A 25,194-nucleotide genomic window follows, 5' to 3' on the forward strand; every position below is an offset into this window, starting at 1 on the left:
GCACCCCAGGGAGGAGAAAGGCACGGACATGACTTTAAGTCCCTCGTCTCCTGCTCCGGACGGTCCCCCTGCATGGCCTCTCCACTCCAGGAAGGGACTCCACACCCGCAGAAGTTCCGAGAGAAGGCAGGTCCCATGGCTGCCACTCGACCCCCCAGCCTGGGCTTTCCCCGCCCCGGCCGGCGTTCCGGGCTGCTCCAGGCCAGGCGCACCCTTCCCCACGGGAGGAAGGCCGGGAGCCCGGTGGCTCTGTTACAGCTTCCCGCCCTCCTTGCCCCTTGTCCCCATTCCTGGGACTGTCCCCTGGTTCCTGGGAAGTTGTCCTCTTCACTCATTCTGTCTCTGCTCAGGAAAAAAGGCACCTCTTTTTCCTTCTGCCTCAGACTCCAGAGCGCCTCACCATGGCACTGTTGCCGAGCCCGTCTTTATTTAAAATTTCACATTTCGTTCACCGTGGATTTTTTTTGGTATCGATTTTGATTGTTTACAACATCGCATTAAAATATTATTTATCTTGGCTACTGAGTGTTTGGTGCCCCCTTAAATTTTGTACCCAATGGGGTGCCTCATTCAGTTCGTCTTAACCCCACCCCTGCTGTGTGCGGGAATTTCTCTTTCATTCATTCATTCGTTCGTTCATTCATTCATCCATTCGTTCCTCACACAGTCACTAAGGGCCCCCTCTGTACCATGGCATGTGCTGGGTGCCGGGCAGAGAAGTATGAGGCACACAGAAGACAGTGTTGGGGACCAACAGCCACGAACGCTGAGAACTATGGGACAGGGTGGGGAGGTGCAAGACGAAAGGGCACCGGGGAAATCGAAATGACACCAGCTCTACCTTGGGGGTTGCTGTGGCCAGGTCTGAGCCACGGTCTGGCCACGCCGCGTCTCATCGGGTTTTCTCAACGGCCCTTCGAGGCTTCCGGATCCCTCTAAGTAACAGGCAGGGGTCCTGAGACCGGGCGAAGTCACATGCGGGTCATTTGCACGTGATCACGTGCTGAGCGGTAGTGGAGCTGGAAGTCCGGCCCAGGTCCGTGAGGTGCTGGGCTCTCCTCTGCTCTGGTCACTGCAGCCACCATGCCCCTGTGGCATCAGGAGAGCTGCGTGGACGAACTTTGCACTGAGATGACAGAGGACGTGTAGGAGTTTATGGGGAGACAAAGTGGGGGTGGAAGTATTTCTGGTAGAAGGAACCATATTTGCAAAATCACTAAAGCTTTGAGAAAAAGTTGGTTATCTCGGTGTCCACAGTTCTAAGAAGCTAAGCAATCTCGTGAATAAGAATCTTGCACAGAAGCAGGCCCGGGTATTGCTTCCTCTTTCTGCTTCTCCATTTCCTAACAACGTCAGTACAAATAGGAAGCGTGAGACGCGCACTGCCGCCTGGAAACTCCAGGAGAATGTTGGTCTGTCCCGCCGCGAAGAGGTACGGCCTGGCCAGTTGACAGGTGGGGACGCAGCAAGGGAATGTGGGGAGACTGGGACAGAAGGGATGGGGGAGCCTTGAGTGCGCAGGTGTGTCTGGGGCTGGGAGAGGTCAGGACTCACTTCTGGAGAGGACCTGAGCCCAGACTGGAAGCTGGCGGGCGAGGAGTCAGCCGGGGGCGCCGACCCCCTTGGGTGCTGGAGGGGAGGGTGGGCCTCGCTGGCGGGATCCAGCTGTCCTGGAAGCAGGAAGGACACTGGGGGAGGTGAAGAGCTGGGGGCTGGGAGTCACACCCCTGTGTATCATACAACTTTGTTTTGTTTACCACGGTGTCTCTACGGTGTCGGTGGCAGTGAGAACATCCTCTCCCTGCCCTGGGCTTCTGTGTCCTCATCTTTGGGACACGAAGAGCACTGATAGTCCCTGACAGCCTGGTTTAGGAAGAAAGAGAGTATGAGTGTGTGTCCCTGGGGACGCCCGGATACAGAGAGGCTGGGAGGCGGAGGCTGAAACCCGGAGGCTTGCTGAGGTGTGGGAAGCTCCCTCGGAAGATGAGAAGGGCCCAGTCCCTTGCCCACAGACATATTTTTCTCCCCGAAAGAATGTTTTTACTATCAATCAGACTCAACCCTGAACCACTGTCACTTAGCTGGGTTTGGATCCGGGTGTGTGTGTTCTGTCCCCAAGGGTGTTGGCTGGGTGGGTGGGCATCTCGGGGCGTCTGCATGTATGTGTTTTTATGTACAGGTGTGTGCAGATGTACTTATTTGCCCTGTGCATGAGAGGACAGGTGTTTCTATGGGCATCGGGGTACAAGACTGTAGGGACTCCCAGACAGCCTCCAGGGACAGGCTGCCTAAGTGCAAGTTTTAGTCTTCAAAGGCTCTGTTACATTTTTACATGACCAGATTCTAATTTTTCTTTGCCTATCATCTTTCTTCTTTTCTAATAGCTTTATAATGAGTTAAACCTTTTCTAGTAGCTTTAGGTCACTTTATTTTATTCATTAGTTTTACTTACAGTGTGCTTCTTCTAACAATAAAACAGGATAGTTTGTGAGTTAATGAACATATTTAATATTAAACAAGTAAGTGCGTGGATATCAGCTGTATGGAAAATTAGAATAATCCAGTTATGCAGCATAAAAGACAAGGTCCCAATCCTCTCCATCCACCGGTCCCACATCCTACCCTCTTCACCACATGCATCCTTCCAAAACATTTTTAAGCACGCTGTTAATAGATAGCTTTTCTATGTCGAAAACTAGGATTATTACATAAATATTGTTCTATGACTTAGTTTTTCACCTAATGTCATGTTTCAGCAACTTTCCACAATAATACATATAGATTCAACTTATTTATTCACCCTAGGAAATATGTGGCATTTGTTAGTATGGGCACACCACAATTTACCCAATCCCGTACTGATAAACACTTAAGTTGTTCCCAATTTTTTCACTCCTATAAAAATCCTGCAACCCAGATTTCTAGAAGCAGAATTGCTGGACCAGAGATTGTGTGTTTAAAAATTTAATAGATAGTGTCAAAGCATCCTCCAAATAGCAAGATTAACAGACACTTCCACAGTCATGCAAGTTTCTCATTAAGGAAAGGACCAATTTTTAAATTGTATCCAAAGTAATGGATGAACATTTTCTGGTTCTTGTTTAGATTCTTCTTTTTCCCGAGGATGGGTGAAATTGTGCATCTTCCATATGTTTATTGGCTATTCGGGTTCCTTTCGTGATGTGCATAGAAATATCCTTTGTCTCTTTTCTGATGGGTTCTTTGTCTTTTATGTATTCACCTTCAGAGTGATTCATTCATTATATGCATTAACAATGTATTCTAGTATGTTAAAATACATCTTTCCAGACTATCACTTGTCTCTTTTCTTCACCATGTTTAAAATACCTCGTTTCATATGTATGTATAAAAAAGCGTTACTTGTTTCTAAGTCAAATCCGTCTTTATTTTTTACCTTATGCTTTCTGGACTTAGTGTCTTGTTCAACCCCTAAGATTCCAGATATATTTGTGATGCTTTTATAATTTCAGTTTTGACTTTTAGATCTTTAATCTGTCTGGAATTTGGAGGGGTCAGTAGTATGTAAAGTAATAATCCAACTTAAAAAAATTATTAGCTAATCGTCCCAATATCGTTAATTGTAAGTATGCAGCCCATCCTTGCCTCAGTGATTTGAAACGCCAAAATTATTCTTTCACAATTTCCTTGCTTATTTTCCTGTGTTCTGTTCCACCTGTCTATTGTTATATTCCTCATAATATTTACAGCTAACAGAGTAAATCTCTCATCTGTGGTTTGTTATAGTTTAGAATTAGTTTGTCAGGCCCATTAAAAATCCTTTTAGAACTTTTTTGGAATTTTGATTTAGATCGTATTGAATCTAGAGATCATTTGACAATAGTGGGCAGCTTCTCCTGTTTGTGCCTCCGATGGGAAGGGCACTAATGTTTCTCCTTTGCCTCTGATATTGCCAGAGGTTTCTAGTAGATACCAGAAATGCCAACCTTCCCTTCAGCCTCTCATTTGGGAAGGTTTGTCGGTTTATTTAATCAAGAATGACTCTGGTACTATTGAATATTTAGGAACATCTGTCTAGATAAACATCCTTTGCCTCCTTTAATATGTTAATCTGTTTCTTTGAATCACAAATAGATGTCTTAATGGTTCGCTGTGCATTTCTGAAATAACCCCTCCATGGCCGTGATGCATTCTTCCTTTAAAAGCCTTTGTCAGATTGTCCTCTGAAATTGTTTTTGTCTGGAGTGAATTCGTATTTTCCTTTTTTTTTTTTTTTTCATTTCCTGTTTTAGTTTTACCGCTAAATTTTTTGAAGAGTTTGAGGATTTATGTGTGTATGTTTAGTCCAAGTGAGAAAGTGTCTGGTTTTTCTCTTCTTTGATCTTCCTCTCCTTCCTCCTCCTTTACCTCTTTCTGTCATCCTCTTGCCCCTATGCTCATCCCTTGCTCTTAGTAATTTTTAACCCTTACATTTTTAACACACGTATATAACTTCTATTTTCCGTCAGCAGTTGGTTTAAGTGACACGTATACACTCCTCTGAATGAGAAAAGGTCTTTAGCAAGCTTTCACTTCTCTGCTATCCGCCCCAACCTCCCAGCCAACTCCCACATTCAAATCGCCTGAGCTTTACCTCAATGTTGTTATCGTGTATTATTTTCACTCTCTACAGTAACAGTTCTTTACTTAGCTGGAAATTTATTGGTTTATTTTCTCACCACTGATTCTAGTATCGCATGCTTTCTTCTTTTTCTTCTTAAACTTTTTCTTTCTGAAATACATCACAGAATAATTTTTTTTTCAGAAAATATCTGAAAAACCACCTTTGTCCTTCCATTTCCAAAATGTGTTCTTTTTGCCTTTGTTTCAAAGTAAGCTTGACTTTTTATGATTCTAGGCTTAAAAATGTATTCTTTCAATATTTTCTAGACATCACTGTTTATTTAGAGTTCAAGGTCACTAACTTCAAGGGTTACCCTTTTATTCTTGGGTGACTGGAAGTTCGTCAGCATGTGACTGAATAGCACTGTTAAAAATTAATTCTGCTCTTCGCTTAGTGGACTGTTGTCTTCTTTAAAGCCTTGTGATATCTTCTTCTATTTCTAATTGTATCTGTTTGGTTACATATGGAAAATCCCCAAATAACTGTGGCTGAACAATATAGAAGTTGTCGTTCCCGCACATAAAAGATGTCCAGAATTAGTCAGTCTCAGGCTGATATTGTTGCCCCACAGTGACAAGAGGGATCCGAATTTCTCTCCTTTCTGTCTCACAATATTTCCATCTGCAAGGTAAATGTATGGCCCAAAACAGCTACTAGAGCTCTGGCCATCACTTCCATGTTGCAGGCAGAAAGGAGGAGGAGAGGTAGGAGGGCAAAAACGGACCTTTCTCACCTGAGCCAGCTCTCTTTAAGGAGCTTGTTTTGGAAATCACACCCAACGTTTCCACTCACGTCTCCTTGGATAACATTTAGTCACGTGACCACATCGAGTGATAGGAGACCGTAGGAAAAAACAGTCTTTCGTTCTGTGCAGCAAAAAAAGTCCAGCTGAAATCTGAGCTTCTGTTATCAAGGAGGAAGGGAACAGCTAGTGGGCTCACACTGTGCCATAGCTGCCCTCGATTCTCTCTGTCCTCTGCTTCTAGATGTGGAACTTCTGGATTTCTTTTCCAGGTCTCAACTTTTCTTTAAGACTTACCATCTACTTGCCGGTTTTCTCTGTCTTCAGTATGTACCTTTGTAACATGATTATAGAATTCACTCTGTAATTTGTCCCATTACTGAGGTTTTGTTTTGTTTTGTTTTTGTTTGTTTTGTTTTGTTTTTAATGTTATGGCTCTCATACAATCAATCACACTCCAAGATCTCCATTTATTTGCTCTTTGCATAGCCGTCTGTTCTTTTAAATGGCTTTGATTTCTCAAATCTTCCTGGGTGCTAATTAAGATGTTTTAAAATTTTGTTTTATTTTGCTGTATTTGTGCACGTCTGTAGGAAGTGTCCGCTGAAGTGTCCGTTGGGTCAGTATGCATCAGAATACACACGTACGATGACGGGGAAATCACCACCACTGTTGGCACTGTGGCTAAGAGCACGAACTCTAGCGTCCACCTGCTGTAGTCCGTAGTCCCAGCCTGTCCCTCACTAGCCGTGTGATTGTGAGCCCTCTATGTGTTTCTTCATCTACAAGGCAAGGATTCTAATAGCAGTAACCTACACATTCGGTATATTAATACTTGTAAAGCCCTTTGAACAGTGCCTGGCTCACTGTCAGCATTTTATTATAATCGTTAGCCACTAATAGGAATTTTCTTCACGTAAGTGAATTTTTATGCTTATATTCTGTGATAATTTGTTTTAACACTTTACAATGTAAAGGTAATAATTTGTTCTCCATAATTTTGCTGCAAACTTATTTATTTATTTATTTATTTATTTATTTACTTACTTACTTATTTATTTATTTATTTATTTTTTGCACTTGGTCCTTTGCTTTACAGTCTGGTTATTTTTATAAAATATAGAAGATTTTGCTTTTATGTACTTATATCTGTCAGACTGTGTCTCTCTGATTTCTTCCACTGCTTTTAAACTTAAATAGGTATTAAGGGTATTTAATTCTATGGTCTGCAAGTTTAATGTGATTCGAATTCTTGCATTTAAATTTTAAATGAACCTAATATTTGTGACAAAGGGATTTAGGCTGATAAGCTTTACGTTGTTATTCAATTATCTTAAAACTTTTTATTATTCAATTACTTTATGTTGGTTCATGATTCCTCCTTCATCATATAGCACGTTCTTGGATACAATAGAGTTTGTCTGGTCATTATGTCCACTGATCTATCGTGTGTGTGTGTGTGTGTGTGTGTGTGTGTGTGTGTGTGACAGCGACGCATTGCTTTTGTCAGATCTCTCTAATAAATTTTGCTATTGGGTAGAGACTCCCTATCTTTAAATATCTCATTAACTTCTTATATGTATTTTTTTCTTTTGAGTTCTTGAAAAAAAAAGATCTTAGATTTTGATTGGAATTGTGTTAAACCTATAACTTATTTTGGGATGGATCGCTTTCTTCACACGTGTAGTATTTCTAACTGCAATAAGACTGCAGTAGAAGCTCTGCATTTTTGAGTTAGTCCCAGTAGGCAGACAAAGCCCAAAGCCACGCCGGCCCAGGCGGAGTCACCCTTGCCCACCCCAGCACTGCCCTATCCGCAGGAGCTAAATGGACAAACACTCTCCCCTCGCTCCAAACAAACCTGCAGTTACCGGACTAAGCGCTCTATAAGCATCATTGCATCTGGTTCTCCTCTTGACCATCATGTGAGGCACACGTACTTGCATCTGCTGCACAGATGCAAAGAGCAAAGTTTGGGGAGCGTGGGTGAGTCGGCCCAAGCCACTGGCAAGGGTGGGGCAGAGCCTGTGCTGAAGGTCAGGTCAGCTGAGTCCAGAGCCACGCTTCTCCCAGCAAGACAGCCGCTGTGTGTGCGCGTGCGTGTGTGCGCATGTGCATGCGTGCGTACACGCGCATGCTCGTGTACTTGCGCATGCGCGTGCGCGCGCGCGCACACACATACACACACACACACATACACACACACACACACACAGCTTGCATGGCTTTGGACTATTTTACAGGGAGGAAACAAGCCTCTACTCATCTGGGTACTTCCCAGGGACTGACTAAATGAAAAAGAAAAGCCCCGGCCTTCTGCTGAGAAAAGGGAACTGGTATTCAGACAGTGGTGTGGGAGGAATGCTGGTAAATGGGACAGAGGTGGGGACCGCACCAGGCCCTGAGTGTGAGTGTACATGCGATCACACTCAGGGGAGGGCCCCGTGCTCCCGGCACTCAGTGACTCCCCAAGGCAGAGGTAGGGCGGCTCAGGGCACATCCCACACCAGGCCCTCCTCCGAAGTTTTCCCACCACGAGGGCACTGCACAGAAGCCATTGGTGCATCTCCGTCGTGGTCACGCCGGAGGACGTGGAGGCGAAGGTGAAGGGACTGTCCAGGGTGTCGGGCCGAGGCAGCAGTGGGGGCCAGAGCGCGTGCATCAGGGCCGCTCCTGGCTTCACGGCAAATGTGGGCCGAGTGCCTGAGGCTGCGGGGCCGGGAGAGGGTGACGGCCAGATGACCTCTCCTCCACAGGCCTGGCGATGGCAGAGTCCTGGAGAGTGGACGTGCAGGAGCAGATGACCTGGGTCTGGCCCGGCCCCCAGCCGGGGAGGAAGATTCCAGGCCAGTGAGGACCTGGACCCCGCCTGGACCTGGGCCCACCCGTGCCAGCCCCGTCTCATCCAGCGCTGACCCGCCGACGATGCCGACCTGGGGGCTGCTCCACATCGCCCTGCTGGTTCTGTGCTGGGGGCCCAGCCTGGCAGGAGCCCAAGGTGAACCCGAGTGCACCCTCTCCTTTCCTCCCCTCCCCCCAGTCCTTCTCCTCTCTGGGCCCCTTGGGCGAGGTTGTCCCTCACACATGCCCAGGCAGCTCTGGACTTCTTCTCTCCCTTCCCGTCCCCCATTTCTTCGCTCTCCTGACCTTCCCTGGCGCCCCGCCCCCACCCTGCATTCCTTCCTCCCGCGCTCCTACTCATTCTCCTCAGGCCTCCTGTAAAGTCCATCTCCACTGTGTCACTTTTCTGTGTCACATTTCTCAGTGTGGCATTCGAGGCCTCTTGCCTCCAGGCCGGCCCATCCAGCCTGTTCTCTGCGCTACCTTCTCCTCCAGACACTCTGCTCCTCTGACAGTGGCCTCGACCACCTCGCTGGGGCCCTCAGCCTGAAGGTCTCTCCCTGCTTCGAGTTCAGTAACCCCTCCTGCTTCAGCCCCAACAACCTCCTCATTCCTGGAGGCCCAGCTGGGATGCGCCTGAGGCCGGCCTATAAACCCCGCCTCCGAGGGCTCCCAGAGAACTTGACTTCTCTGATAGCCATGGGAACCACATACCCTTTCCGAGTGCCTGGCAGCCAACCAAAGACCAGGGAGGGCAGGGGGTCCCAGAGCAGGGCTCTGCCCCACTGCCTCTTAGGGTTGGGTTTGTGCCTATCCTCCTGGGCTGCACTGGGGAGTCCAGGGGCAGGGCCTGGGCCTGGTGCTCGTCCTGGTTCTGGGGTACCAGGGACCCTGTTCCAGGAGCTCAGGAAAGATGCTGTGAATCAACTAGAATATGATGTGTCTATCCAGACAGGGGGGTCCAGAGCCAGCATCCTCACACCCTCAGAGCCCCCAGCTCGCCCGGGATCCCTGGGGACCTCTGTCTGGTAGCCAGGAGACTCTAAAGGATTCTGGGAGACCCCTTCCCAGTGCTGGGCACCCAGGAAGGGCTGGGAGGAGTGGCAACAAGGAGCACCTGGAGGGGAAAGGTGTGTGTGACCCCCATTTCTGCCTCTCTCGTATCAGAGACCGTCCCGATGAAGACCCTGCGCTGCCATAACGACTACACCAGTCGCATCGTCTGCAGGTGGGCAGATACCCAGGATGCCCAGCGGCTCAACATGACCCTCTACCGCAGGCTGAATGAGTGAGTGACCCCGGGGCCCAGGGGTCAGAGGGCGGGGAGGGCACTGCTGTGTGGGGCTGTGCTGAGTGGGGGCTGGACAGAGGACAGAAGTTGGGGGGGCCTGCCCAGGAGCTCCTGCTCCACCAGGCGGCCTGTCAGGCCCAGGTGGTTGCATGTAATGCTGGGGTTTCCGGGAAGGGCATCTCTGATAAAGTTGCTGGAACCGATGGTGAGAACCTTCTCTTACTTCATCACCGTTTAGCAAAATTGCACCACACAAGTCCGTCTTACTTCATTCTCACGGAGAGGCGGGCAGGGCGGGGACGTGGTGCCCAGTTCACAGATGAGGAAACCTAGACCGTGGGGCTGCGGTCCCTCCCCCTGGCCGCACGGTGGCCAGCGTCCACTGCAGGGCTGGGCTCGGCGTCTCCCTCGGGCCCTGCCACCTCCAGAGCGAGGGGCTTGTCCTTTCTTCTTACACAGCCGTTTGGGCCAGGGCCTCACACCATGCCAGGGTTTGGTGAGAGTCTAAGTCACAGTAATAGAAATAATTAAACAACCGACGTCACGGAGTTTGGGGAGCCTCAGAGGCCACCCTGGGGGGAGGAGCCGGCTGTCACACCCGCTGCATGGCCGGTCGGCTCTCTCCTGCAGTCCTGGGAGCCTCTGCCTTCCCTTCTCCACCCTCCTCGCTGCCCCTGCCACCCACCCGCCTCGGCTGCGCCCTGCTTCCTCCCACACTGAGACACCAGACACCCCGAAAAGAAGCCCCCAGCCCCCTCTATGATCTCGCCGCCTGCCCACAAGTCCGCAGCCTCCCCAGATCATCCCGCCGTGATTTCCTGTTCCAGTCCCTTCCGAGGCCACAGCCAGGGTCTCTTCTGGTCCAGCTGCTCGAGGCGCTGCTGCGTCCACGGTCCCCACTCTCCCCTGTGCCATCGAAGGGCCCTCCCCCTCACCCCTCGGGATCATGCCCGACCTTGAGCCAACGTGCCTGAGCCCCGCTTACAGAAGCCAAGAAGGTGTGCGGCTCCAGGGTGCCCCCATGTCCTCCAGCCAGGGCCGTCGCCTGCTTCCCTCTGTCTGCTTTCCTCTAAAGAGTTGTCCAGACCCCACTGTACCCGGTGCCTTTCCGGTTATTCTCTCCTGAACCCCCTCTCCCAAGACTCTGCTGCCCCCATCAGGCCACTGTGCCGAGGTCGGCAAAGCCCTCTCCGGGGCTAGGTCTGAGGGTCAGTCCCAGCCCTCTCCCTCCTGACCCGCAGGCACAGGTGAGTGACTCAGGCCGACCACAGCGTCTTCCGGGAACACCTCCCTCTCCTGACTTCCGGCCACCACACTCACCCCTTCTCCTCGCGTGCCCCTGGCCCACCTTCCTCTCTCTCCTTGTCCCCTTCCCTTCTTCTGTCTTGAAGTCGAAGGATGAGATGCCCCAGAGCTCGGTCCTTGGACCTTCACTTTTTAATGCCCCGAGAGTCCCACCAAGCTCCAGTCCAGTAGGTGCATTTGCCTCTCTGCCTTGCCCCTTAGAAAACGGGTGTCTTCGACCCTAAATCTCCTAGACCAGACTCCTGCTCCGCCCCCAGAAGACGCCCCTGCTCCCATCTCGTCTTCTCACTTCGCTAATGGGGGCTCCTAGTGGCTAAAGCCAAGCGGCCGGGCGGTTCTACTGTTGCCGTTTTAATCCCTTTACCAATTTTCCTTCCCCATCGGAGTATCAAATCCATCAGCAAATGCCATTAGCTGTGTCTTCAGAGAGAACACGCACCTGGCCAGTACTGACCCCGCCACCCTGGCTCACACCACCGCCTGTCGCGTGGGCCGTTCCGGAAGCAGACTGGGTCCCTCTGCCTCTGACACCGCCATCGCCCCCGGCCCAGTCTGTCGGCAGCTCCGCAGCCGAAGGGTCGCGTCCGAAGCCTGTGCCGGCATGCATTTACCCCTTCGCTCCTAACTCTTAAATTTCCCCCACTTACGGCGAAATCCAAGTTCCTCCTGTCGCCTCTCCCAGTCAGTCTCCCAGGACTGCCACCCTCACGCACGCTGCAGTGTCTAAACGCCGTCGCGCAAACCCGAGCCTGCCCCGGGGCCTTCGCGTTTGCCGGGGCCTTTACCCCAAATCCCCTGTCCCCGTGACCTGCTCTGCTCCTCCCCCACCCACCTCCTTCAAGTCTCTGCTAAACCGTCACCTTTTCCAGGCCTTCCTTGTCTCCCCTATTCCCAACTGCATGGCCCGCCCCCCAGTCCTCCCGGCCTCTTCGTCCCCCTTCCCCGCTGCGCTTATCTCTGTGAGGTTCCCTCTCTCTCGGACACACGACCTACTTTACTGAGTTGTTTCCTGTGTGTCTCCCTCTACCAGGATGTCGGCCCCACGGTCGGGGATCTGTGTGTGTGTGTGTGTGTGTATGTCGTTCACTGCCGGGCCCCCTCGGTAATGGGAGCCACTCGGTAATGTAGTGAATGAGTAATTCTTCTTCACTGCGGATGAACCCATGTCTTATGCTGACAGGGGCCTCCCACAGCCGGTGTCCTGTGATCTCAGCGACGACATGCCCTGGTCAGAATGCCCGTCCCTCCACTGTGTGCCCAGGACGTGCACCATCAACTACGGCCTTTTCGTCATTGCCGATAAAGACTACTTCTCATTCCGACCAGACAGGCCTCTGGACACCCAGCTCACCGTTACTCTGGCCCAGCACGGTAAGGCCTTGAGTCCATGCCCAAGGGTGGGTCTCGGTGTGGAGAGCGGGCCCCAGAGGAGGCCAGAATGCAGGAGGTGGGCCAGGGAGTGAGAGTCTTCAAGGGGTGGAGACGCAGGCTTGCAGTTGGTTTGGTCTTGTGAGGGAAGAGGCTAAGGTCTCCTATGACGGAGGCGTGGAGCATGTACAACATGAGGAGCCCTGGGCTAAAGGCACCCCCCAATCCCCACCCCTGCCCCCCACCCCCCTCACCCCTGCCCTGGCAGCCCAACCACCTGCCAAGCCATTGCCTTCTAGCCCTGGAGGCTTGCCTTCCAGAATACCCATTCTTATGATTCACGTGAAACTTAAAACTTATCCGCTTATAAAACGCTTTCGTCTTTATCGTCTCACCCAGCGTCTGCAAGGACCCATCTTATAGACGAGGCACTCGAGACCCAGGGAGGTTTTGTAACTTTTCCAAGTGCCACCACTGAGCAGAAGCGACCGTGATGGCTCAGACCCATCTGACGTGTTAGAGGGAGCTCACCGCCTTCCTGCCCTTGCTGAGTGGCCCCCAGTGTCACACAGTGGCCCAAGACAGTCCATGGTCTTGGGTGGGTGTTGACGATCGTTTTAAATAGTTAGGCTTCATCTGATGTCCATTAGACAGAAATATAACCAACACTCCAATCTCATTGGTTCGATTGGGTTGGTGCTCAGAATGAGCCCAAAATAAAGATTAAGGCGTGTCATTTTTAAAAGTTAATATTCCCATGGCAAGAGCCCTGCAGATAGACGGCTGTCCTCTAGGAAACATTGCCCAGTATTATTTAGTAATTACAATAACATACAGTGTTGTGCACTATTTTTATCCTAATTCACTGATATTGAAACTGAGGCTGAGAGAGCAAGGAGCTCGTGCCACGTTACTCAGATGCTGGCGTCTGAACTTAATGTCATGGGTCCCAAACCCTGAGTCATCCTGTGTTGCTCCTTGCAAGTGTCGGATGGGGAAGGGGGCTCGGCCTTGGCTTCCTGCCTCTTTTCGTCACAGCAGCACAAAACTGCTGCCTGGGGGAGGGGGAGGGCTAGGCCATGCTGAATTCACTTCAAACAAGTGTTTGGTGGATGAGAAAGGATCAAGTCCCGGGGGGAGCTCAGTGTGTACAGGCTGGAGGGGAAACTCCAGGTGTTGCTGCCGTGGTCACTTACTGAATGCAGGTGAATGCCACCTGCTGAGGGGCAATGGCAATCAGCGATGCCCGCTTTGGCTGTGGCTGGGAAGTGGTGTAATGTGTCCATCATCCTGGGCGGAAGAGTTTCTGATGGCTCCAGCCCTCACATGCTCTAACACGCCACGTTCCATGTCCAGCGTAGAACACGCACGTCGCGTTTGGGCTCTCGTTGAATTCTGTGTGTCTGAAAGTCATCTCTGGGCACTCAGGCACCAAAGGTTCAGGAAGGCAGGAGCCGCGCCGTTCATTAACGAACCTGCTTGCCCGGCCCTGTAGTTCCCTACAGAGGCATGCTTGCTGTTGGCTGGTGGAACGATTTCATGAGAAGTCGAAGGTCGCCTACGTGAATTCAGTCATGTTTTCGTTCACTTTGTCCCTTAAATTCACTGAACCACTAACATGTCAGACCCTGGGGAGAGGGAAGGGGACCATGACCCAAACCCTGCCACTCTACAAGCCCCTTGACAACTAGGGCAGGCAGATGACTAAACACATAGAACCCGGGTAAGGACCATATGACGGGCTGTGGTGGGACAGGAAAAGGACTCTGCCCAGGGGAGGGGAGCCAGGAAGGCTCTAGAAGAGGAGACTCTTATGCTGGGCACTGAGAGGTGCAGGCCACTGGGCGGGTGGAGAGGGGAAGGAGGTGGACAGCAGAGAGAGAGTAACATGAGCCACAGGGCCCTCTGCTGGCTTGGTGGAGCCGCACGGGCTGTATCCTCGGGCAGTGGGGACCTGGGGACAGAGAGGGGTTGCCTTTAGAGGTTAATTGCCAGCACCTTGTATCGAGTTTATGTTATATATGCATTGCTATCTGCACAACCTTCATTCATGATCACGTTGAATTCCCACAGTTTGTCAGATAAAGGGCCTAAAGTCCATAGACGACCTGTTGTCCAAATTCACTTGGCTGGTGGGGGCAGTGCTCATCCTGGAACCCAGAGCTGTCCCCAGAAAGGCCGTGCAGGCCCATTAACCACCCCCATGGTCATCAAGCCCCCATGGGCCCTTAACTTCTCTCCCTCCAGTGCAGCCCCCCGCACCCAAGGACCTCCGCATCAATGATACCGGGGACCATTTCGTGCTGACCTGGAGTGAGGCCCTCGGGGATTTCCAGCGCCAGTGGCTGTCACACCGGGAGTTTGAGGTGGTCTACAGGCGGCTTCAGGACTCTTGGGAGGTACGGACCTCAGCCGGCTCGGCCCCAAGCCCATAAGGAGCCAGCCCAGCCAGCGTCTGCCCAGCTTCCCCTCTCTCCCAACAGGAGGCCTCCACCCTCCGCTCCACCTCCCCCGAAGCCATCCTGGGACCAGAACACCTCATACCCAGCAGCACCTACGTGGCCCGAGTACGCACCCGGCTGAGCCCGGGCTCGGGGCTCTCGGGACGGCCCAGCCAGTGGAGCCCAGAGGTCCGCTGGGACTCCCAGCCAGGTAATGGAGCTGGCTCAGGACGATGCTCCTTTGTGCAAAAGACAAATTGGTATGGCCTGGACCAGAGTCCATACCACAGGATTCCACTCATCTTCCCCGCCGTGTGTTTAGAGCCATTCGTGGGCCCACCCGCCCCACTGTGACTCTGCAGAGGCGGCAGCGGCACCTCACGCACTCTGGGCCTGGTGTCTGAGCACCGTCTGGCGAGTCATAATGACCACGATCATCACAGGGGCCTTACGAGCCGCTGTGTTTTCACGAGAGCTGTACTACGCGCGGGCAAACCCCCATTCTTATGTCAGATCCCCCGACGCTGCAGTTAGATGCTCTCCCCGTTCACACGGGAGGTACGAAGGCTCGCGGAATTCGCTCTCTGACCTGTGGGCACATAGCTGGCAGGTGCAGGATGACGTTTACCTGGTCTCTTGTGCCCCCGAACCCGTGGTCTCTCTGTGATGAGTCTCGTGGCGGGCAGCCACTGAGAGCTAGGGAATGAAGGAAGGAGGGAATGAGTGAGGGGCTGTCTCTCCTCCCAGGCGACGAGGCCCAGCCCCAGAACCTCCAGTGCTTGTTCGACGGAGGCGCCGTGCTCAGCTGCTCCTGGGAAGTGAGGTCCTGGGTGACCAGCTCAGTCTCCTTCACCCTCTTCTACAAGTCCAGCCCCAATACACAGTGAGTGGCCTTTTCCTCTGTTCCGTCTTCTGTCCACTCCACCCTCCGCCCCAAGTCTTGCCCTCCCCCTGCCTCTGGGGCCCCCAGCAGTAGCTGCAGCCGATGGCAAGTTCTTATCCCTCCCGGGGACCCTGCCTCCTCCCGCCCTCACCTCCACACGGTCCTCAGGGAGAAGGAGTGTTCGCCGGTGCTGAGGGAGGCCAGTGACGGCTACATCCAGCACTGGTGCCAGATTCCCGTGCCCGATCCCGGAAGCCACAGCCAGTATATCGTCTCTGTTCGGCCTAAGGAGGAAGAGAAATTTATCAAGAGCTCGAACAACAGTGAGTTTGGCCCCCAGCCTTCTGTGGCAGGAGCAGGGGGCCAGGGGTTCGTCTGGAGGACGGTGCTGTTTCATGGTGTAATCCATATAAAGTCTGGATCCCACTTCCACATGGCCCGGTCTTCACGTTTGTCACTTTGAATGAAATGCAGTCCCATGAGCAAAGTGAACAAACGTAATTAGGATCTCTTCTTGAATTTCTAAAGAAGCACTAATACAACAATGACAGTGGCAAATAACACGAAGGAAGATTCAGCTGCTCTGCCCCAGGGACGCGTCCTTAACGCCTTTTCCTCCATCCCCTCTCTCTCTCTCTCTCTCTCTCTCTCCAGCCGCGCTGAGGCTGCTGCTACCAGCCAGGCCCTCCTGATCCTCCCACTGAACTTTTCCTTTCCTTTTAGACACGGATAGGGTTTTCCTCTTTCAGATTTCCAAAGTCCTCCCTGATAAATCTTTCCCGCCTTCAAGAAAATCGTCCCATGATTTACTCCTTCCCCCGAAGGCCAGGGTGTGTGCAGATAAGTCGCCGTCCCTGGTGGGCGCACATCCCTGGCCCCGTTGCGGAGCAGGGGGCGCGTGCGCAGAACCCCCGCGTTACTTCTGGTCGACCAAGTTCTTCCTCCTCATCTCCAGTGTGTCTCACTGACGGTGGCCGGTTTGTCTTCCTCGCCTGGGTTTGAATCTACCTCCTCCTCTCCGGGCATCTCCCGGGCCGCGACCTTTGTCGCTACCTCTTACCTGCCTGTCCTTGGCAAGCGACTAAATTGTTCTGGGGCTCAGTTTCTTTGTCTTGTAAAATGTGACACGTTAACACCCTCTGTGCCTCGTAGGGTTGTTGGTAGAATTGCGTGAACTAATCCATGCAGATCGGGCATGTCCAGCAGTGTCTAAAACAGTTGCTACTCCGGAATAGAATTCGTTATAGTGATTTTATTTTTAAATACTAGGAGTAACTCATGCTTTGGGTCACCTCACTACAAAACAAGTGTAAGCAAAAAAAAAAAAAAAAAGACAGAAAACAAGTATAACTCAGCATCTACCAAGAACAGGGCTGCTCAGGTCACAATGCATGATACGGGAACGCAAGGACCCCGAGATGGGCAGGGTCTGGGGTCCTGGGCCAGTGGAGACGGCACCTGCGACTGGCGTGGAACGCAGGGATGCTCTGTGGGGGGCACGTCAGGGATGATGTGCCCTAACAGTCTTCCTTTCTCCAGTCCAGATGGCTCCCCCGACGCTCAACCTGACCAAGGGCAGAGACGGCTACATCCTGCGCTGGGAAGTGGAGAAAATGACCTACGGGCACATACAGCACACCTTCGAGGTGCAGTACAAGAAGGACGCAGCCTCGTGGCAGGTGAGGGCCTGTGCCCTGGTGGGGCTCGGTGGGGGAAGGATGTGAGACCATACCCAGGAGGGTACCACCCGCCAGGCACCTGGTCCCAGCAAGTGACCTGTCAGAGGGAGCCACTGGGACTTCGTGTGGTCAGCAGGACACTGTCCCATCCCTTGGTGAAGAAACTCAGCAAGTTACATAAGATGATGTAACTTAGCCAAAATGAACACATGTGACCCTGAATTTCAAGAGGGAGCATGGATGTCAGGGTAGGGAGGGCTGAGAGACGCTGGAGGAAGGGTTTTCGAAAGTGGTAAAGGAGACGTTTCTTCAGAGGAGTCGAATCCGGAGCGCACATGCCTGCCCACGAAGGGCAGAGCCGCTCCTGCTGAGGCAGCAGGGCCCCAGGCTGGGGCGCGGTCTCCGGCTCTGCCCTGAGGCAGCCTCCAGTTCGTGTGCAGAACCCGAGGCTCCACAGAGGCCAGACTGGCGGAAACCACGGAGCCAGCCCCAGACCTTCAGGCTGGAGATGGAGAGACTGAGGCCAGGAGGGGTGGGTCAGTGGAGGAGCTGGGATCAAGCCCCGGGCTCCTAAGCCCCTCATCCAGCCACCTGCACTGCATTCTTGGGTAGGGCCATAATTCGGGTTCAGGCTGTCCCCAAGGAGCTGGGAATTTGAGGGGTCGTGAGGTGAGGGTGGGACCTGGTGACCCTTCAGAGTTTCTGAACCTTGGTGTTGTCGTATGTCACGGGGGCATTGGAAAAGGTGCAGTCCCTGTTCCCCACCGGAGTACTCTGTCTGTGGGCCGAGGCGCGGGTCCTGCGTGGTAGGATCGCACCTGCCTCAGACCTGCGCACGCGACCTCAGCAGGGAGCTGCCGGGGAGCAGAGAGCTGGGGTGCCGAGGTGGGAGGGATTTGCAGCCACGCCCCAAGCGCTGCCTCGGCCTCGGCACGCCGGCTCACACACCTGCGCCCACAGGAGAGCAAGACGGAGCCCCTCCAGAACACCCACAGCATGTCGCTGCCACCTCTGGAGCCCTCCACCAGGTACCAGGCGAGAGTGAGGGTCAAGCCCTACGGCGGCTACAGCGGGATCTGGAGCGAATGGAGTGAGGAGCGCTCCTGGGACACTGAGTGGGGTACGTCTCCCCGGCCCCCCCCACCCCTCCTGCTACAGCCCAGCTGGGAGGAGGGCAGGGTGACGCGGACACATAGAGGTGACCCTCCCAAGCGCCCTTCTCTCCACCTGTCACCAGTGACACGTGGCATGCAACAGACCGCAGAGAAGCTCTCGAGAGAGCGGGTCTCATCGGCACTTCTCCCTCGCCAGACCTTAGCCCTCTGCTGACACGGCCCGTGGTCTCCTCGGTCTTTGTGGCGGCCACCCCCCCCCCCTCCCCCAGCGACCACTCAGCCTGAAATCCCCGCTGCTGAGGCAGCGAGCCTCAGGAGCTATAAACAGAGGCCCGCGACGGGAAGATGCGGGTGCGACCCCTTAATGCTCCCCGTTTCCCTGCGCTTGCCGCCTTCACTTGCCTCTCACTTTTCACTGTGGCGTCCGCCAGGAGACACGCACAAGGCCGGGGTTAGGAGGTGGTTGCAGAGAGAGGTCGGAGGAGGCGTTGGCATCGAGCGCCCCAGTCCCAGGCGGCCTGGCCGGGGGAGGAGCCCCAGGGAGATGGCCACAGTCAAGCAGGAAGGAGTGCGGGACTACTGGGCCTGAGACCAGGGAAGTCCCACGGGGGCCCAGTCTCTGAGGAGCTGGAGGCTGCCCAGCAGGAAGGATGGGGGCCCTTCGAGGCCTTCGTACCGGCTAGTTCCTCCGCCGGCATGACTTTGCCCATCTCTGCCTCTCCAATCCTATCCGTTCCTTCAGACCAAGCTTATCTGCTACTTCCTCCAGGAAGTCCCGCACGGTTTCCTTAAGCCACAGTCACTGTCTCCCCTGCAAGCACCTCCTGCTGCTGAAAAGAATCCACTCCACTGTGTCCTCCCCGGCACGCGAACATTGTGTGTCGGGGGGCAGACCACCGCCTCTTCTTCTTAGCCCATGTCTGGCCCCCTCTCCCCTTCCGCACCCCCAAATGCAGTGAGCTTCCGGAGCACTGTATTAGCAGAGAGCAGGGTCTGGAGGGGCCCTGGCATGGCTCCGCCTGCCACCACCTCCAGAGCCTCCAGCCTTCCCCCCGCCCCAGATGCTAATGCTCCTTTCTCCCTCCTGGCTACCCGGAAGTTCTGCCCATGTGGGTCCTGGTGGTCATCCTGGTCTTCATCACCCTCGCCTTGCTGCCGGCCCTGCGCTTCTGTGGCATGTATGGGTACAGGTAAGAGGACTCCGCCGTGGATGGGGGGCACCCAAAGCCCCAGGTGGCCCCAAGAACTTCACGGCCACTCCCTCCAGTCCCGGCGCCCGGGACCTTGCCCTCCCCCGGGCCCGGCTCCCCTCCACCGCGGAGCAAGCGCAGGTCCCTGCCGCCATCACCTCCCTGCTGTCTTTCCAGGCTGAACCGGAAGTGGGAGGAGAAAATCCCCAACCCCAGCAAGAGCCACCTGTTCCAGGTAGGACCCGGCTGGGAGGGCGGCCGGGATGGTAGGGGCTCTTCAGAACCCGTGCCCGTGTCTCCGTGCCCCCATGCTCTTTACGTTCGTGGGGGCTTTGAAAACGGGGCCTGCAGGGCCGGGGCGGGGGGCGGGGCCGGGAGGCTCCGAGAGTTGGGCCAGCTCCTGCACGTTCAGCCCTGCAGACCCCTGGGCCCCCCGGTGCATGAGGTGCCCTGCCCACAGGAGCCCGTGTGGAGCAGGAGAGAGTCGGGTGTGGGGGCGCCAGGAGCACAGGGCGGGCTCGGGAAGGGGTTCGTTCTGCGGGCACTGGGGCGGTGGGGGGCAGAGTGGCTTCGCGAGGCCAGGGCAGCAGAGCTGGCGTTTGAGGTGGTGGGTGCCAGGTGGGGAAGGTCACTGCAGGCAGAAGGCATATGGGGTCGGAGACAGAACCACTTCACGGAGGGAACTGAGCAGGTGGGCAGCGGGGCTGCGGGCTCGCCTCGGGGGGTCAGGATGACCACAGAGTGGAGGGAGGCCTTCGGTCAGGCGGGGCCGGCTCTGCCGGCGGAGGGTCTCAGGCCAGTGTGGGAGGACGACGGGGTAGCGTGGGGGCAGCCACGCCCCAGATGAGCAGGCTCACTGCGACAGGGTCCCTGTCCTCAGACGCTGGGGCAGAGGACCCTGGGGAAGTCCCAGGCCCCTCTGGCCTCTGCTTCCTAGTGCCACAAGACTGTGTCCAGGCCTGAGTGTGCCAAGGTTCCTCCCATGCCCGGGGGCTTGCCGACTCCCTCGTCACCCCACACCCCCATCACCTTCTCCAGGCCCCACACCACAGGCACGAATGGCCTTTCTTCCAGCAGGGGAGTGCGGGGCTCTGGCTCCCAGACAGCACGTCGGTCCTCACCAGCGGAAGCGCCTCACGCAAGGGCCCGGGGCCCAGTGTCTTCCCTAGGCTGGACGGGTGAGCATCTGGGCCCAGGGTCCCTGGGAGGTGGGGGCGTGGCCCCACAGCGCACATCGGGGAGGAGGTGGCCTCTGGCCTGTGGCTTAGTGTAGAGAGACTCCTGCAGGTGGGTTGCCCTAAGGCAGCGGGGGTAAGAGCATCCCGGGGCTGGACATGGGGAAGAGCCACCTGACTCCCCCGCGGGCAAGGGCCACGCCTCAGGCTTGAGCAGAGGTGGGAGACAGGAGCAGCTGACCGCTCCGTGCCCCGCTGCCCAGGGAGACGCCATAGTGCCTTGGCCTCATGGGGTGACCGAGAGGCACCCGACCCATCATGGCCAGCACTGGGGCCGCCAGCTCACCACTAACCCTGAGGTGAGGGGACTGCGCTCCTGGTCTAAAGGGGTGTAGGAATGGCCGAGTGTGCACAGGCTGGGCTCGTGGGAAGCGGCACAGGGCGGGAGGGGCACGTCGGGCCGAGGAAGGCATTGCACCAGAGTGCGGGGCCCCGGGCCGGGTCCCAGGGGAGGCAGAAGGCACGTGGGGTTTCCTGCCCCGCTCCAGGCCTGGCAGAGCCCCCGCCCCCTGCAGCCCCTGGCGCCTCAGCTGAGGTGTCTGCCCGGAGTTGTCCCAACGGCCCTGTACCTGTTCTCTCCACAGGGTATTCCCTGTAGTCTGTGGGCACAGCGAGGTGTCACCTCTCACCATAGAGGACCCTAAAGTTGCCAGCGACTCACCTTCTGAGGCTGACCCGACTCCAGCAGCCTCGGACCTGCCCACGGAGCCACCCCCCAGCCCCCAGCTCTGCTTTTCGGCCCCCTTGGGCAGGCCCGAGAGCCAGGTTTTCGGCTTTGACTTCAACGGCCCCTACCTCTCCCTGCCTGACCTCATGGGCCAGGAGCCTCCCCCACAGACGGGCACGAGTCAGAAGCCGCAGCCTTCGGGTTCCCTGGAGTACCTGTGTTTGCCCGCAGGGGAGCGGGTACAGCTGACCCCACTGTCCCAAGTGAGGAGACCAGGCCAGGCCACGGGTGTGGAGAGGAGGCCTTGCCTGAGGGATGAGGGGAGCCCCTCCCTGGAGTCAGGGGCAGGCCCTGCCCCCCCTGCTCCTGGGCCGATGGGTGGTCAGGGCCCAGAGGACAGCCCCACAGCTCCGTCCACTGCCTCTCGGGGTCCTGAGGACAGTGTCATGGCCTCTGGTTATGTCACCACAGCAGACCTGGCACTCACCCCACCCAAAGGGGCCCCGTCTGCCTCCCAGTTTCCCCTTCTGGGTCTCCCCTCAGACAAGAACCAAAGCCTCAGTCCCGCACTGGCCAGTGGGCTCCCTGTAGCCCCAGGCTCCCTGAAGCCAGAGTATCAGGGTTATGTGGCGCTCCCTCCCAGCATGGGCCAGTCCCCTAAGTCCCCTCTGGGCAGTCCTGCCCCACCTGCAGCTAGTGGCCCTTTCCTCAGCCCAGGAGAGCCCCAGGTAGAGGTCACCCCAGTCTCCCCGCACCCCGAGGGCCTCCTGGTCCTGCAGCAGGTGGGGGATTACTGCTACCTTCCTGGAGTGGAGTCCGGCCTTCTCTCACCTCAGAGCAAGTCCTCTTCTCTGGGACCCTGCCCCAAGATCAGGGACCCAGACCAAGTGCCCCAGGGCAAGAGGCCCCCCTGCCAGGCCATTCCCCAGGTGCCGGCCATTCAGCTCTTCAAAGCCCTGAAGCAGCAGGACTACTTGTTGCTGCCCCCCAGGGACGTGGGCAGGCCTGGGGAGGTGTGCTGAGACCCTGCGGCCGCCCCCCCCCCCCGGGGAGCCGAGGGGAAAGACAAGGTCTGTCTTCCCTCCTGCCCTGTCTCTCTCCCATCAGCCCCTGGTCCCTTCCACACTCATTCTACAGAGCCGAGGAGAAGAGACCAGGAAAGTGGGTCAGCCAGCTGCCTTTCCCTCTGACCTTCAGCAAGGTCAAGCTCCTCTCTCTCCCTCTCTCCCTCTCCCATATTTTTAGGCTCTCAAGTCTTAGAGCCTTCCATATATACCCATCCCATTGCCCTCATTTTCTTTTTTCTCAGATTTTCCTGCTTTCGCTGTTTTCTTCTTTCTCTTTTTCACTGATTTAACATTAGAGGGAGTTTCAGCTTGTTCCGGGATGTCACGTCTCAGTCAGAGCCTGTTCTGACGCCGAGTCCCCTGGCAGGCACGAACTCAGGATGCCAGCCCAGGTGCGGGAGGCGCTGGGGCAGGGGCCTCTGGGGCTTAAGGCTTGGAAGAGCGCCACAGGCCTGGACCTGCCTGGTCAGGCGCTGCAGCCCCGGAGGTGGCGGCAAAGTGCCAGTCTGGATGGTCATGCCAAGAAACTCGTGCGGTAAAGGGGTGAGCTCACCGGAAGCCTCGCTGGTCTCACCAAGGTGGCTGGGGAGTCTCCGGGGGCTGCCGGACCTGCACCCTGGGCAGGCCACCAGTGTGCAGTGCGGGTTCCTGGCTGAAGTGGTCTCCTTCCTGCACCCAGGCTGGTGGGGCCCGAAAAATGCAGGAGGAGAGGGGCGTCCTGAACCCAAGCCTACTGTGGAAAACTTGGGAAGAACTGCTCAACAACAGAAAAGCAAAATGGGCAAAGGGCGCGCGTATTTTAGGGCCGGTGCTCCGAACCACCCAGCTGTCCATGCTCCCAACACACGTCACAGCTCCAGCTGCCACCAGCCATCTGCGTTCGAGGGGCTTTGGTCTGCGTCTGGGCCCAGTAGAGGGTTATGGTTCTTTTAAATACTCGCCTTCCTGATATGAAAAAAAAAATGGCATTAAATTGTTTTATAACTTGCATTATTTGATAACTTTCAGGTTTGCACATAGTTTCCTGTTTTGTGGGCATCAGTATGTTTTTACTGGGCCAATTTTGTTGTCCTAGTTTGTGACTCGACTTTTAATGGCGTGCACGAGGCTTCCGGGTACACGCAATGTGGACCGCCCTGTGTCGGCCCGAAACTCTCCCTGGGGAACGCCTGCCCAGCGACACTCGTGGTGTCAGATTTACAAAGGCCGTCCCCACCCACAACTGCATGTGTCCTAATTTATTATTTTCTTCTAGGTTTGTTTTGTGTGTGTATATATGTGTGTGTGTTTCAAGCTTTTCACGTAAAATTCTAACCATGTTGGAATGGACGCATGTAAGGTGGGGAGCTGGCTTCCTGTTTCCCCCGCCCCCCGGGGCCCGGGTGCTCTTGCATCATTTGTGGGGTCACCCGTTCTTCATCCATGTATCGGAAATGCCACGTTTATGATATAGCATGTCCCCGTATGTCCCTAGTCGGTTTCTAGGCTTTCAATTTTATTACATGGTTCTCTCGACGGCAGCTCGCCATTTTAATCGTTCTAGCTTTGTATGTTTTAATCCCTGGCGGAGCAAATGTTCTTGTGACTTGTATTCGCAAATCTCTGTTCATTGCAGTAACGTTTGTGGTGGACTTAAATATTTTCCCGTAGTGAAACCAGTAACCATATTTTCTTACATTTTAAAGTAGAAACCTGTGTTAAAAATAAACGAGGTGGACCTACGTGTATTAGAAAGAAGTCCAGTATTTTAATTCCAAAATGTTCGGACACTGTTAACTGTAAAAAAATTGCAATAAAATATTTTTTTATTATAAAACCAAATCCTAAGCTTATGTAAGTGTGTTGAAATTGTTAGCGAAGAGTACCATTTGAAACCTTAATTGTGTTAAGAAGGCTGAATTCTGTTCCACGGAAGGGACTTTGGTCTTGGGGGCACTGTAATGAGTTTAGGGACAGTTTAAATGAGAACAGAAATTCTAGGGGGACAAACACTAAAAAAAAAAATTTGTTGTTTTCTGAAATTCAAATTTAACTGGGTGTCCTGTATTTGCTCTCTAATGAGAGTGGAGAACTAAGAGACTGAGTCCCCCGTAAAAATAGCTGAGAGTTGTCGAGAGCTTATTTCTGGGGGGCCCTGCGCAATTGATTTAGTAGGATCAATGTATTTAATCTTTACAACCCTCTGAGGCAGAAACTATCAACACTTTCTTGTGAGAAAACTAAGGCACAGAGAGGTTGCATAACTTGTCCCAGGTCAACCAGCCAGTAAATGGCAGAGTCGGGACTCGAACCCTGGCCCTGTGGTTCAGAGCCTGCCCTTGAAAGCAAAGTCTCTCACCTGAAGATCCATACACGGATGCTAGATGATTCATATGCTTGGCAGGACAGAAGAATCCACAGGCCAAGCTGAGTCGGGGGAGGGTAGAGGTTGAGACAGAGGGACCATGAAAATATTTCTCTGGGAGCTAAATAATAACAGCGCACATTCTCACTCGTTGAAGTCCCTGGAGCAAAAATTGCCTGCTGAAAGAGCCCCATGTTGGACGGAAATGACCAGGCCCTGGGACCCTTATGGTGTCGGTCGGCAGCTAGGGACCCCCTCAGAAGAAGGAAGGAGCCAAAGCTGGAGGTTGTCAGTAGCTGGGCTGTCGGTCCTTTCCTGAGCAGGGAGCCGAGCAGTGCCTGAGTCTTTCATTCACATCCATTCTCCTACCGAGGGACGTGTCTG

General features: G+C 54.4%; 1 protein-coding gene across 5 annotated transcripts; it reads left to right on the plus strand.

Annotated features, from left to right (window-relative positions):
* Positions 1-1,317: 1,317 nt before the first annotated feature.
* CSF2RB (colony stimulating factor 2 receptor subunit beta) lies at positions 1,318-24,490 on the plus strand. Of its 5 annotated transcripts, none has more exons than XM_036237449.1 (14): positions 1,318-1,432; positions 8,141-8,382; positions 9,393-9,513; positions 12,002-12,192; positions 14,437-14,588; positions 14,673-14,841; positions 15,378-15,513; positions 15,682-15,836; positions 17,053-17,192; positions 18,153-18,312; positions 19,407-19,497; positions 19,675-19,732; positions 20,536-20,675; positions 21,317-24,479. In XM_036237449.1, exons 1-14 carry the CDS (start codon positions 1,407-1,409, stop codon positions 22,419-22,421), a joined length of 2,886 nt encoding a protein of 961 aa, XP_036093342.1. In that variant the 5' UTR covers positions 1,318-1,406; the 3' UTR covers positions 22,422-24,479. The 5 variants fall into 5 exon arrangements, with proteins under 5 accessions (XP_036093342.1, XP_016017275.2, XP_016017272.2 ...); XM_016161789.2 differs by having other exon boundaries at positions 1,364-1,454; positions 21,317-24,478; XM_016161786.2 differs by lacking the exon at positions 1,318-1,432 and adding an exon at positions 7,595-7,987 and having other exon boundaries at positions 21,317-24,490.
* The last annotated feature ends 704 nt before the right edge of the window (positions 24,491-25,194 follow it).

Source organism: Rousettus aegyptiacus, unplaced genomic scaffold (genome assembly GCF_014176215.1).
Source record: "Rousettus aegyptiacus isolate mRouAeg1 unplaced genomic scaffold, mRouAeg1.p scaffold_m13_p_2, whole genome shotgun sequence".
NCBI classification, from domain to species: Eukaryota; Metazoa; Chordata; class Mammalia; order Chiroptera; family Pteropodidae; genus Rousettus; species Rousettus aegyptiacus.